This window comes from Rhincodon typus, chromosome 23, assembly GCF_021869965.1.
Source record: "Rhincodon typus isolate 14 chromosome 23, sRhiTyp1.1, whole genome shotgun sequence".
Lineage (NCBI taxonomy): Eukaryota > Metazoa > Chordata > Chondrichthyes > Orectolobiformes > Rhincodontidae > Rhincodon > Rhincodon typus.
This window is the reverse complement of record NC_063354.1, coordinates 20,427,515-20,441,032: the sequence shown is the minus strand read 5'-3', so window position 1 is coordinate 20,441,032 and position 13,518 is coordinate 20,427,515. Positions and strand designations below refer to the sequence as shown.

General features: G+C 38.5%; 1 protein-coding gene across 1 annotated transcript in view; it reads right to left on the bottom strand.

The window, feature by feature from the left end:
* sdk2b (sidekick cell adhesion molecule 2b) overlaps window positions 1–13,518 on the bottom strand; it is a 428,005-nt gene that overhangs the window by 20,902 nt on the left and 393,585 nt on the right. Inside the window, exon 44 of the mRNA XM_048611111.1 lies at window positions 12,550–12,676. Within this exon, the coding sequence (XP_048467068.1) occupies window positions 12,550–12,676 (127 nt within the window). The remainder of the gene's footprint in view (window positions 1–12,549; window positions 12,677–13,518) is intronic.

The window sequence follows — 13,518 nt, the reverse complement described above, 5'->3', positions numbered from 1 at the left end:
ATAATCTCACCATCAATAAGACTATCTCTACTGAACCTCACATTTCACCTCATCTGCTGTTGAAACCCTCATTTATATCTTTGTTAACTCTAAATATTGACTACTTCAATGCACTTCTAGCTGGTTTCACTCAGTCTATCCTCCATAAACTTCAGGTCATCCAAACGTCTGCAGGGGATGTCTTAACTTGCATCACTTCCTTTCCTTCCTCCCTTCTCACCTCTGTGCTCATTCACACATATTTTGTCTTGGCCAGGAACCATTCTGATTTTAAAATCCTGATCCTTGTTTTCAAATCTTTCCATAGCCTTGCCCCTACCTATTTTGTTAATATCCTCCAATCACATGACCCTCTGAGATATCGGTGCCATCTACTTCTGGCGTTTTGAACCCCCTCGAAGTTTATTGACCCATCACTGGTGGGTATTCTTTCTTTAATTGCATAAGTATTAAGTTCTGGATGCACCTCTCCACCTTGTTTTCCTCCTTTAAGCCACTCCTTAAATCATCCTACCTCTTTGACTAAGCTTTTAGTCACTTGATCTAATGTCTCTTCAGAAGCTTCAGTGTTGTACTTTTCTTTTATCATGCTCCTGTGATGTATCTTCCAATGTTTTATTATGTTTAAAGGTGCCATATTTGTTTTTGTTGTTAAGGAACACGAGAGATATAATGTAAAGAAGGCAAACTATTCATAATTTCAGACAATAGTGAATAAAATCACAGAAAACATTAGTCTCTTTCTGTTGATCCTCCAGAAGTGGAGAAAAGCACTTTGGCACTGCATTTCTTGAAGCTCTGCAGAATTGTGAAATAATCTGTTGTTAATGTTTTATTCAAAGGATAGGATGAAACCTTTCAAATTGTTCAAGGAGATTAATTAAACATCTCAGCCAGACTGGAATTTTTTAAGTAGCACAACTGAAAAATGCAAATATCATTTAGATTTTTAAATTTATCTTTTCCCCCCACCCAATCCTTTGTTGATAAAGTACTGTCTGCATGCATATCTCTGGAAGTAAGATATCCATTAGTTTTCTGATATGAAACAATGGTGTAAGACTTGTAGATCTCCTTTAGCAAGAACTAAAGCTTCTAATTAGCTATCAGCTGAATAGAAATAAAAGGCCGGCCAACCCTAACATTTCACCCAAATACTTGGTCATTAAACTAATGCAAATCACTTGCATGTTAACTTCATGACCTGCTGCAGAATTATAGTATTTATTTTGTCTCCAGTTCCACCTATTACTCTTTTACATAATCCCTAATTCATGGATACATGTAGTGTGTGTATCTGACTTGGGCATTTTTAATAGTCATTTGTACTGTATTTTTAGGTAAATTTTAAACATTAAAGAGGAACTTCTTCTTGTACATAGGTAACTGCTTAATGGTTTAATTTTAGATATGTGCTTTTAGAGACTGCAGTTGGATAGAGATTCTGTTTTTCACTTTATGAGAATCATGCGATTAGTTTCTGCATGACTGAATTATTAAAAGAACTTTTCAGATTTTTAAGTTTAGAAAGAAGATTCCTAGTCAGTTAGGATAGTACAATATGTTCAACAAGTTAAAAAAAAAGTGGGAAGGGTGATCAACAATATTTTGCAATGCCAAGAATGTATTTTTCCTGTTGGCTGACCATGTTGATCAGAAGAATTAGGAACTGTAGGGCAAGGACAGCTTGGATTAGAAGCAGAAACTGAGATATGCTCGGGTATTGTTGTTCTGACGGGTCACAAATTTGATTAAATTTTCTTATGCCAAGGTGACAAATACCATAATATCTACTACAAAATCCTGGACTGGAAGATAATGTATTAGATTTTCATTTCTCTTTTCAGGCTCTTAATCCTGAAAATTGTGATATTATAGCATGACCATTTTCAGATAATCTCAAAGTGGCACAGCTAATATTGCTGGATATTGCATTCAAGTTTATGAATGGAATGTGTAAGCACCTGTAGACTTCCACAAATGGGTAGTTCAAGGTAGATATCATTAAATGGAGCATATGGAGGTACAAAATGTATGCACCATGATTACAAGTTGATGTGCAAATTTAAAGGGTGTGAAACGTACTCGTTCTTTGGCAACCCATTGAAAATTGTGATGTTAGGTTAATTACAATTACAGAACAATGTGATTTTCAGAAATCTGTAACAATGACCTCCTCAGAGAAGATTTCTACAGCACTGTATTGCAGTTCTCACAAGATCGCATTCTATTTTCAGTACAAGATTCCTTTATTTTGTTTCCTTTTTCTCTTATTTTCTCTTTAAGACATATGCATACCGACCCTAGATGTTTCTTTTATTATTTTTCTTGGCCCAACATGATTACCTTTTGTCCTGTAACACAAACTTTTCTGTCATTCAAACTCTCATCTTTCATCCTACCACAGACTTTTCTTTTATCCTTGTCCCGCTTTCCCTTTACTCAAAGTCTATTAACTCTGTAAATTTTCCCAGTTCTGATGAAAAATCATCAAGCTGAAATGTTAAATCCATATTTCTCCACAGATATTGTCACCTGCTGAGTACTTCCAGCGTTTTCTGTTTTTGGTTTGGATTTCCAGTATCCTCAAGGTTTTGCTTTTCTGTATTGTACGTTTGTCAAATCAATAGACAAGTTAAAATACAACTGACAGTCATGTTCCACCCCTTCGAGCAACACACATCTAAATTAAAGATCATCATATTTTAATATTAGTGCAATTCACAGTGACAGATATTTATTTTAATCACAGCAGCCCTGCTGACAAACCTTGCAAAAACGGCTACCTTGACATCAACACAATATTCTAACATGTTACAGCCTGTACCGAATAAGCAACTGCAACAGCAGGAACTTTTCAACGTTTACTTCGCATCTGAGTCTATAATGCAATAATGCCAAATGATATCTCAGGGAACAAGTTAAAATGCAACAGCTATTCAATTAGAAATGAGGTTAGTGAATAATCAGTCTGTACTATGGTTACAAATAGTTGTACTCCCAATGAAGTCAGCCAGATTTACATAGTATTACACAGCCTACATAACACCGAAACATTCAAGCCAACAGGATTATGCTAGTGTTCATCTTTCACATGAGCCTTCTCATTCCTTCCTAATCTAATCCCATGAACATATTCATCTATTTCATTCACCTTTATGTATTCATCAAGAATTATCTTAAATGCATGGAGATAATAATCGTTTCAACTAATCCATGTGGTAACAAGTCCCAAAATTTAACCACTCCTGGGTAAAGCAATTTGTCTGACTTCTCTAATGGATTCGTTGGTGACTGCTGCCTTTATGACTCTTAGGACTATTTTCCCCTTCAAGTAGGAACATCATTTCTATGTCAATCCTGTCAAACCCTATCATAGGACCAAATTTTCACCACGGAGACAGGCATTGGGAAAGTTCCCAATTCCATAATTCTGTCTCTGGTAAAGGTGCCTCATTCTGCCATAGTCTTGTTCCTGTGAGTTGGACCCCAAGTTGGCAATGGAGGCAGGCAGATTGTGAGGCTTGCAGTCTAGAAGTTCCATCTCCTTTTAGTGGAACATCAATCCAGTCATCATGAATTTTACACATCACAAGTAATGAAAAATTACATCAAAGAAAGTGTAATCTATAATTGTACAAGGAAATACAGATGTCAATCAAACAAAGCCTGCTGGTGGATAAATGCCCTTTTTCTGAGGGCGCAGACATTTTGTACTGCTTATTGTACAATTGAATTTTGAGTTTATCTGCAAGCTTGACATTTACATGAAACTGAACCACAATTATCAACAGTTTTTATGTGTCTGAAGATAAAGACACCCTATTGGTGATCCCCTTTGCAACTGTGTGTACACGGTTGGTTGAGCTCAATAGATTAATCATTCTTTGAGTCCTGTGGAACAATCATAATGAGGCCATCTGAGCAGAAACAGAAGTTTGATTCTCTGGAAACAATTGCATACCATCTCATTATGAATGCTTGTGCAACTGCCACCCTATCAACCCCCAAAACCAGCATACATTCTCATTTTCCTGTGGAGTTCATAAGTGATTTTAAGAGCACAACCACTTTAATTTTTTTGTTGTGTAGCTGTGCATGTGCAATAACTTAAAGGGGCTGGCTTGTGTGCAGCCTGCAAGAGGACTTCTGAATTGTTCCACGGCTGTATAAAATTACCCCAGACCCCTCTAATCCTCTAGACCACTTAAAGGCCATCTGCTGTAGTAGCATCTTATTTATATATTCTCAAGTCGATGGATGTGAATTCACAACATGAACAATCATGACTTGGTATAAATTAGCAAAGCTATTCACAGACTACAAAGATCTGTGATAACAAGGTGTAGAGCTGGATGAACACAGCAGGCCAAGCATCAGAGGAGCAGGAAAGCTGACATTTCGGGTCTGGACCCTTCTTCAGAAATGGGGGAGGGGAAGGGGATTCTGAAATAAATAGGGAGAGAGGGGGAGACGTTTCCTGAAAAGATGTGTGTTCCTTTCAGTTGAAAACAGTTTTCTGAAGCTCAAGATGAAGTATATTTATAGGCAGGGAAAACCCTAATCTACCTTATAGCTACTGTAATTTTTTATATTAATTCATTAGATGTGAAAGTCACTGACAAGGCCAACATTTGTTGCCCTTTCTAATATCTCTTAAGGTGTTAATGAGCCACATGTTGAAACCATTGTGATTCACGTGGCACAGCTGATACACACACACAATGCTGTAGGAAGGGAGTTCCAGTTTTTTGACCCAGCAACCATGAAGGAATGGTGTTATAGTTTCACGTCAGGTTGGTGTATGGCTTGGAGGGGAACTTGGTGGTGTTCTAATAAGTTATCATTCTACCATCTTTCCAGATAGTAGAGACAATGGGTTTGGAAGGTGTTGTCAAAGGACTCCTGCCAATGATGCAGCCATTGCAATCACCAAAACAAAAGGTAACAATTTTTAAAACAGGAACTGCTTAGGGGAAAGGAACAATATTGTTCTAGTCTCCTACGCAAACATACTTGTCTCGCTGTAAAGTCCAGATTCTTATCAGAAAATGGATGTTTTCATTTCTTAATGAATGTTTCAGATGCCTTTGTTTATTCATTGCTCAATCTATTTTGGATTTTAAAAAAAAGTTTTCTTGGATGTGGGAAGTAGTGAATGTTTGTTAGTGTTGAATAAATATGGCAGAGGTCCAGCTTTTCCAGTCATGCTAAAAATGGATTTGGGGCTATGGTATAAAACTACTTATGCAATACAGGTTGGATAAGAAATAGGAATTTGAATAGATTATTACACCTATTTTGATATTAAAAGCAAAGTTGAATGTAATATGAGAAAATGTTTAAAAGTTTAATTTGAAAAGATGTTCAAATAGTGACAGGTCAGGATATATATATATATCATCTTACTATCATTTCTTCTCCTAATTCATATTAGATAGGTACTATGTACATGTGGATGCAAAGAGATTCACATTAAAGATTCCATAATTGAGTAATAATCTTACCAGGAAGTTCTCATTATGGCATTATATCTCAAAATATAAGTTTAATAAGATATAATTTTAAATAATTGATGCATTTGGATTGTCCTTTCAAGTTTCTTTGCTGGCCCCATGTGATAGAAATTCACCTGATGAGTCAACAGATTAAACTTTTATTATTATCTCTTCTTTATAATTTTGTGTTGCTCTTTCTGATCCTTTTATTTGCAAAAGCTTTTTCAGTTGTCTGAAGCCGATGTTCAAATACGCTGCTCTGAAAACACTGCTGCTAAGACAATTGACAACATTCTAAATAAAGCAGTGCACAAAATTCTGAACAAGAAAAGAAAATCCAATGTTTTTGGATGCGAGGATCTGGATCTTTCCCAAAAACTAATCATTTCTCTCTGGTGCTATATCTTACAAGTGTATCAAATTTTATTGCAATTTGACCATTGTTCTCCTTTAGATAAGCTTTTTTCTTAAAAAAATGGGGTAATAAAGAGAACTGAAAACCTTATTTCTATCCATCTTCAGTGGTGGAGGTAATATCTACTAGTATTTGTATTAAATAATGATGGTGTCTCTAGAAATGAAAGAAAAAGTAGAGATCAAAACATAAACCATGCATTTGATTAAAAATAACAAAAATACAAGTACATACTGAAAGCTGTGGTGCTATTCTAGTATTCAGGTAATGGTCATTGACCAGTCAAACTTACTGCTTTGACATGATATACATCTTTCCATAGTTAGATTGTAGCTTTGTAATTTACTTTAAGATTAATAAGGCCATTGGGATAAGCTTTAACCTAGAACACATGGGAGTTTGGTCATCAGCAATTTGGATGAGTTTATTGAACTGAGGGTAAAATTGCAAGTGTTTCTCAGCTACAATCTACTATTCAATTTAAAGACCATAAGACCAATGAATATATGAATTAGGAACAGAAATAGGCCATTCACCCCTCAGACTTGCTCTGCCATTCAGTACAGTTATAGCTGATCTGACATTGGAGTCAATTCCATTTCCTGTCTACCCCTAATATCCCTTTGACTCCCTTCTTAGTCACCAATCTACCTACATCTATTCTGAAAAAAAGTTCAATTACCTTGCCTCCACTGCTGTCTCACAACACTCTGAGAGAAACTGTGTCCCCTCGTTCTAATCTCTCCCACAAGGGGAAGCTGCCTTTCAGCACCTCCCTGGCAAATGACCTCTGAATCTTACATGTCTCAGTAAGTTCAGCTCTCATTCTTCTGAACTCCAATGGATATAGACCCAGCCTCTGCAATCTTTACTCATAAGATAACCCCTTCATCTCAATAATCAATCAAGTGATCATGCTCTGAACTGCTCATCTTCTGAACAGTTTTTCTTATTTACCATCAAGGTGACACTTGAATTCCATGCTGCTTGCTATTAAGTTCAACATAGGATTACAATAAAGTCTAACAGCAACTAAATGTCAGTTAGAAATAAACAAAAAGGTCAAATAGCTTTCCATTAAGGTTCACAGAGAGAAAAAAAAACACCCACTTTCAACCCAGAGGCTTGAGGGCTGTATTTTAGTCTTGGGAGTTACTTAAAACTCATTTATCCATTTTAAATAAATTAAATTTGTCTTCATCCATCTTGTTTGAAAGCCAGGATCTAGTAGTTCTTCCTCAACCTTTAAAATATTTTATATTTCACTTATCCAATGAATAGTTTATCAATGGGAGTAAGGTTAGTTCAGGCATTTTTGCAGAAATACATTTATTACCTGACTTCACTTTTTCCATAAGTGAACCCAATTGACAACTGAGTAACAATTTTAAGCTATTTATGATGTTTTGATAGGATGATGGCTCCATGCAACACATGGATAAGGTGACAGACAGGTAGAGAGACCAACATAAGTTCAACAATAAAAAATACAGTAACAACTCTCTTTATCCTGAACATAAAGCAAATGGCAATTCTCAGTGTAAAAAATTGCATCATAGATTTCAATGGTTCAAATACTTGGCTATAAATTAACCTTCCAAGCAGAATTTACATTGCACCTATACCAGAAAATGCATTTTATTGCGTCAGAAATCCTTATATGAAAGAAAACTGTGGTGTCAACTTTACATTTTTCTTGGATATACATCAATTTTGTCAAGATTCATGTTGGGTTCCCACTGTGAGGCCTAATGGGAACTCTTGCAGTATCTCCCCAAACTCATCACGTTAACTAAATACGCTACCCCAGTGGTGCCCCTCTTGCTCATTTCTAGTCCCATCCTACCACTCACTGTTTCCAGATCAACTTGCCACTCATCAGATGTGTGCTGGAAGATCTCTGATGCTTGTGCCACTCTGCACCCAGAAGCACTGACATTCCAAAGCTGCCCTGATTGGTGATGAATAGTCAGTCTAAATATGTTGGAGAAAGGGAAAACAATTCTCCGACAAGAACATGGAGATTCTGGTGGATGGGGTGGTGCAGAGGAGGACTGTCCTTTTCCTGGAGGACCGGCAGAGGAAGCCAATGATACCAGACCCTGGCTGGCTAGTACTAGATCACCACTTATGTCACTGCGATCCTCATGGTCCGGAATAATGCTGCAAGAATGTCAGTAATCTTCTCTGTTCTAGCAGGGTAAGTTCCAGACTCTTGGTGTGACCTCACACTCACTCATTGTCAACTGCACCCACCATCAAGATTCATGCTTTACCACTCTCACTGTTGCCTGCAACATCTTCCATCATTTGCTCTTGTTTCCTTCAAACCTCCCACACTGCTATCGCTGCATGGCCTCTGTACTACCTACTCACTAACTTTCAATTACTAACAACAGTACAAACAGCTGAGTCACCACTTTCAACTCGCTCAATCCCTCCCTTTTTCTCATTTCAGAAGAAAACAGCCCACAACAGGGCAGAAAGAGTCAAAATGGGTGAAGAGGGGCTTGACATTGAGCTCCTCTCACACTGAGGAAAGAATTCTGTCCCTTGCGCAAGACGACTGCGAACATTCCTGTGGGGATGCCGAGGCATCAACAGAGTGAGTACCACTCTTCATTACACTGTAACTCTCAGATTAATCCCGCTGTCAGTGCCATTCATTGCACAGCACTTAACCATTTGCCATGACGCTTTCTCTCCCTTGTGCTTTGCAGATATCAGCAGGAGTCTGCTGCCCCTGCCTAGACATAGCCAGCTATGCCAGAAAACACATGCTTGACCTCTGAGGAAGAACATTCTGAGGCCTCAAAAGGAGCATTGGCTGGCAGCCTTCAGCACCATCATAAGCTCAGATTTGACACCCTGGTGGGAATGTCATGTTTAGAAAGTTCAGGAGTACAAGCAGATGAGCACCCCACTGTGACAGCTTCTCAGCTGGTCAAGAATGGTTGCTGGCACACTAAGGACCACTGAATACTAGGTGCCTGCTCAGTCCCAGGCAGGAGTCAACCCTGTGGTATTGGCAAGCAGGGACTTCATCCAAACACACAAGGAGGAACTGAAATATCAAGACAGGTATGTGGGAGGCAGTTGCACTCATCGCACAGAGGTTGCAGGAGTGCAGCAATGCCATTAGGGCTCTTGAAAGTTCAAGCCAGGAGGGCTTCAAGCTTCCAGCAAGAAGACCCTCAGCATGCTTGGGCTGTCCAGACACAAATGCTTGAACAAACCTCCGAGGCCAACAGGCTCCACTGCTGAGTAGACCACTTGCACCCCCGTTGTGGAACGTGGGACAACACTGAAATGTAGCTGGAGGGAAGGAAAGAGAAAAACCTTTGGAGGGGACATTGGTGGCATGGGTAGCAGTGCACTGTATATAAGGTATCACATTTGTATGAATGTTATTGGTTTCACAGTACATCTCCTTGTTTGAGTCCTTGGTCAGCTTGTACTGTAACTATGCCAGCATAATGCCTAATGTCAATACAGATGTACCATGGATTTATTCTATGTTGACAGTTTGCTGTAGCAAATGGAAGCAAAATGAACAGGACAGTGGATTCTACTGGCACCATTGTCTCTCTTGTCAAACATTCCTAATTTTTCCCTTATCCTGAATGCAAAAGTGCTGGTGCTGAATGAAATGGTTAGCAATGTGTGGGGCAGGGGGTACAGCACACAGGGAGCCAATGCATTAAGATCCATCAGGAGTAGGGAGCCCACAGTTCTGTGTCCTGAACAGTGCTTGTCTGTGTGTAATTTTGTTGCCCTCTAAAGGGCCTCACATCACTGGTTTCTGTAGCACCTTACCTTCCAGGTCAAGATACTTCCCCTGCCTGCACAAGGTATAGTCGCAGCCATTTTCTTACCTACTATGTACTTCAGATTTCCAGCATGATGAAAGCTGTCAGTGATCACTTTTTGGGCAGTGGTTTCCAGCCTCTGCATTCACAAATTAGTGAGGCCCTAGAAATCTGGATCCCCTTCCTATGAACCTCATAGGCTTCACACCATCCCAGGTCCCCACACAACATGTCTATATAAGTCTGCACCTGCCCACCTGCCCACCTGCCCACCTGCCCATCTTCCCACTCCCCACTCCCCACCCCCCATTCCCCATCCCAGCCCTTAGCATATGAGGTGACCACAAAGTGTGGTCATTGTAAAGACCATGTTATATTATTTTTATGCTTTTTACAACTGTGGACTCAAATGAGAAGGTACTATTTTAACAGACAGATTTAAAGAATTGCTGATACTCATTGTAAACAGCGTGTGAACAGCTATTTGAATCAGCAGCCACTGAAGTTTGGTTTGCAAATGAACTGGAGCAAAGGGATCGGGTACAGATGCAGCTGTTGGGTGGAAACAAGAGGTTGATTGGTTTATGGATTAGTGACCACTTATCAATATTAAAAGCCTTTTGCCACCAACAATGTTGTAATTGGTTCTTGGGTAACTGAATAGCTTGAGGCTGGGAACAAGACAGGGAGGTAAATTGATCACCAACACAACAGCTGTCTACGTTTGTTGCAGTCAAACACAATTTTACATCTGAAGAAAATGAATTCATCTTTGCTATAACAGTAAATTAAGTCATTGACCTTTCATAAATGAACCCGACCACCTTGTGTGGCTTAGAAGCATCTGGAAAAAGATGACTGAGAAGCCACCTTCTCACCAGGATAATGATTATTTCAGCAAATAAACTACCTTCCAAGTATCCTTCACTCGTAACTTATTGTTCTGTGTGTGAGTGTGTGTGTGTGTGTGTTTGTAAGGGCATTAGAGATTTAATTTGTACTGTTTTATGCTGATGGTTTATCACCATTTACCATATACTCTTGTGGGAAAAATAACAGCTTGCCAATGCTTATATATGAAGCCTTAAACATGAATAATAGATGCTTGGGTAGGAGGGCAGAGGGACTCTGTGACTAGAGTCTAATTACTTGCAATAAATAGTAATTTTTCTTACGTACAGAAGCCTGGTCCATGCTTTCTATCAGCCTTGGTTTGACAATCAGATAAATAGGGGAATTATTGTGTACTTATTTTAAAACCTTTAACTTTTGTATTGATTCTAGGAATAGCACTATCCCAGTGAGTTGTGACATCATATACTATTACCCCCACAACTGAAGTGCTCCTGATCATGGACAAACCCCTCTCCCACATTACTCTGTTCCCATCCATGCTTTTAACATAATCTTCCCATATAAATACAGCAGCTCACTTCACAGTTATCGATCTTCCCACAACCTACAGCCACCAAACCTCATGAATAGGTTACCTAGTCTCCTTCCTGCAGCAGTGGCCCCCTGGCCCTCCTGTCCCTCTCACCTTCTAGCTTCTCTGGATGGACACAATGGACTGACCATTGCCCACCACCTGCAGCAACTAGCTCTGGACATATTACTTTTAATAAACAAAATAATAATAACAAAATCTATTATTTTACTTTTTTTCCATAATTTACCACTGTTGCCTCCTGTTGGAAATTGTCAACACTTTTTCTGGATTATGAAGTCACAGAGTCCCTGTGCTCCCCTACCCAGGCATCTATTATTCATGTTTAAGGCTTCATATATGAGCATTGGTAAGCTATTATTTTTCCCACAAGGGTATTGGACAGCACGGAGAAACAGGGCACTGGGAGGTACATTATAAGGATCTCTATCATTGTTTAGCTGAAATTAACTCAATGCAGAATGAAGATCAAATCTGACACTTTTCTGGTCTATAAAAGCTTAGCTACTCACTGGATAATTTTACTCAAAGATTTATGATAGTGTAAGAAAGTCACAGTTAGACAATTTGAGCCAAAACACCAATAGCGTATGAATTCAAGCTAATTAAGTTATTGCTCCTTCAATAAACAATAGGAATCATGTTACCTTCAGGTCTCATCATTCAGAAAGCCATGACTTCACTTACAATGAGGTATGAAAAACAAGCAAACCATTGAGTGGTCAAGTGATGACAGTTCAGACTATATTTACTTGAGTAAAAATTAATTATACTTAATAGACTGCTCATTGAGAGCAAATTCTTTGACCAGTTGAAGCTAATGTAACATCTAATCATAAAAAAAGTGATTGAAGAGCTGTATGATTCCTAGTTACATGTTTCATACTGCCTCAACCAGGACTAAATTTATCTGTAATGTGACGTGTTACAAAGATTCAGTCAGGAGCTACTGAAAATACCATAGGAATTTTGGAACACTTTGAGTGTAGTATTGTGTACTCTGTACTATTGCTTCTTGAATAAATTTTTCTTACATCTAGCCTATTAATCTGAAAGCACTTTACTAATTACTTTACTATTATATTTATCATTTCTGAGTAGCTAGGGAACATTACAAGTTTTCTTTATGATCTATGAGTTTCTATAGTCAAAGTGCACTTGTCTGCCATATGGATGCTCTGCCCTTCATGGTACACAGATTTTGATTCACAGAATATTTGTCCTGCCTTTGGAAACTTACTTACTGATGTGAATACAACTGATGAAATTGGGAAAAGCCTGTCCTCTGACAGTGAGTGCAGTATGGATCATGATTTTACATTTCCATGCTTACTCTGGCAATCTTGGGGAACATGGCATTCCTGAAAGATTGATGCTTACCTGAGAGTCTGATAGGGAGGGTTTCTCGGTCAAACTGCTGCTCTCTGCTGGGATTAGGTCATTATATTTTGTGCTGACATCCTCGTCTGAATAATGGAGGCTACCGGGACTTGGCCGTGGTGGAGACCTGCAGAAACAAGATATCTGTGAGACCCAGCAATTACCCTTGAAAAGAAGTGTGTGACATCTTTATGCCTCAGTCATCTTGCTAGAAGCAGAAAAATGGAAGGAAATTATTTGAAAGCAAGACACACCTGACATAACAAACACATTGATAACACAAGGTTTTTGAAGAACATCCAAGCAAATTTCTGACTGGGTCTACATTTTCATTTTATATCTGTTTAATTAAGACTTCACTAAAATTTTAAACCCTGTTGTTTTGATATTTCACTGAAGAAAGTATAAACAGTGTGAATATCTGCTATAAAGTGGAGGTTGAACCACCCCACTCTGAGAACTAAAACCAAAACACCCAAAGAAGGGCACCTCACGCTATAATCTGTAGAAGAAGTGTGAAAAGTCATGTAACCTGCCTTTCATCAACTTCTAGTGGTTAAATAAAACAAATTCTTGATACTCACTTTGCATTCCTCAAGTAACAATTTGTTTATCTAAATCTAACAGTGAACAAATTAACTAAACTATTAACAAACTGAATAAAGCCCTTACAACTACAAATATTCTCGAATAAAACAAGATTCTAATAGTATGCTGTTCCAGTAAATACAAGTCCCAGTTATATATACAAAAATGAATTTAGTCTCTCAAAATTATAGCCAGATTACATGTCTTCCGGAATGCTCTGTGCCTTCTCCATCAAATGTTCTGTCAGGAATGCTTTCTCCGTGAATTCTTCTGTCAGGAATCTTAGCTAGGAGTGTCGTGGTACTGTTGTGAATAGATGGTGCTTTCTCTAAGAACTGAGAGCTGTTAACTCTCGCGGATGGCAGTTCACCTTCCTGTCTT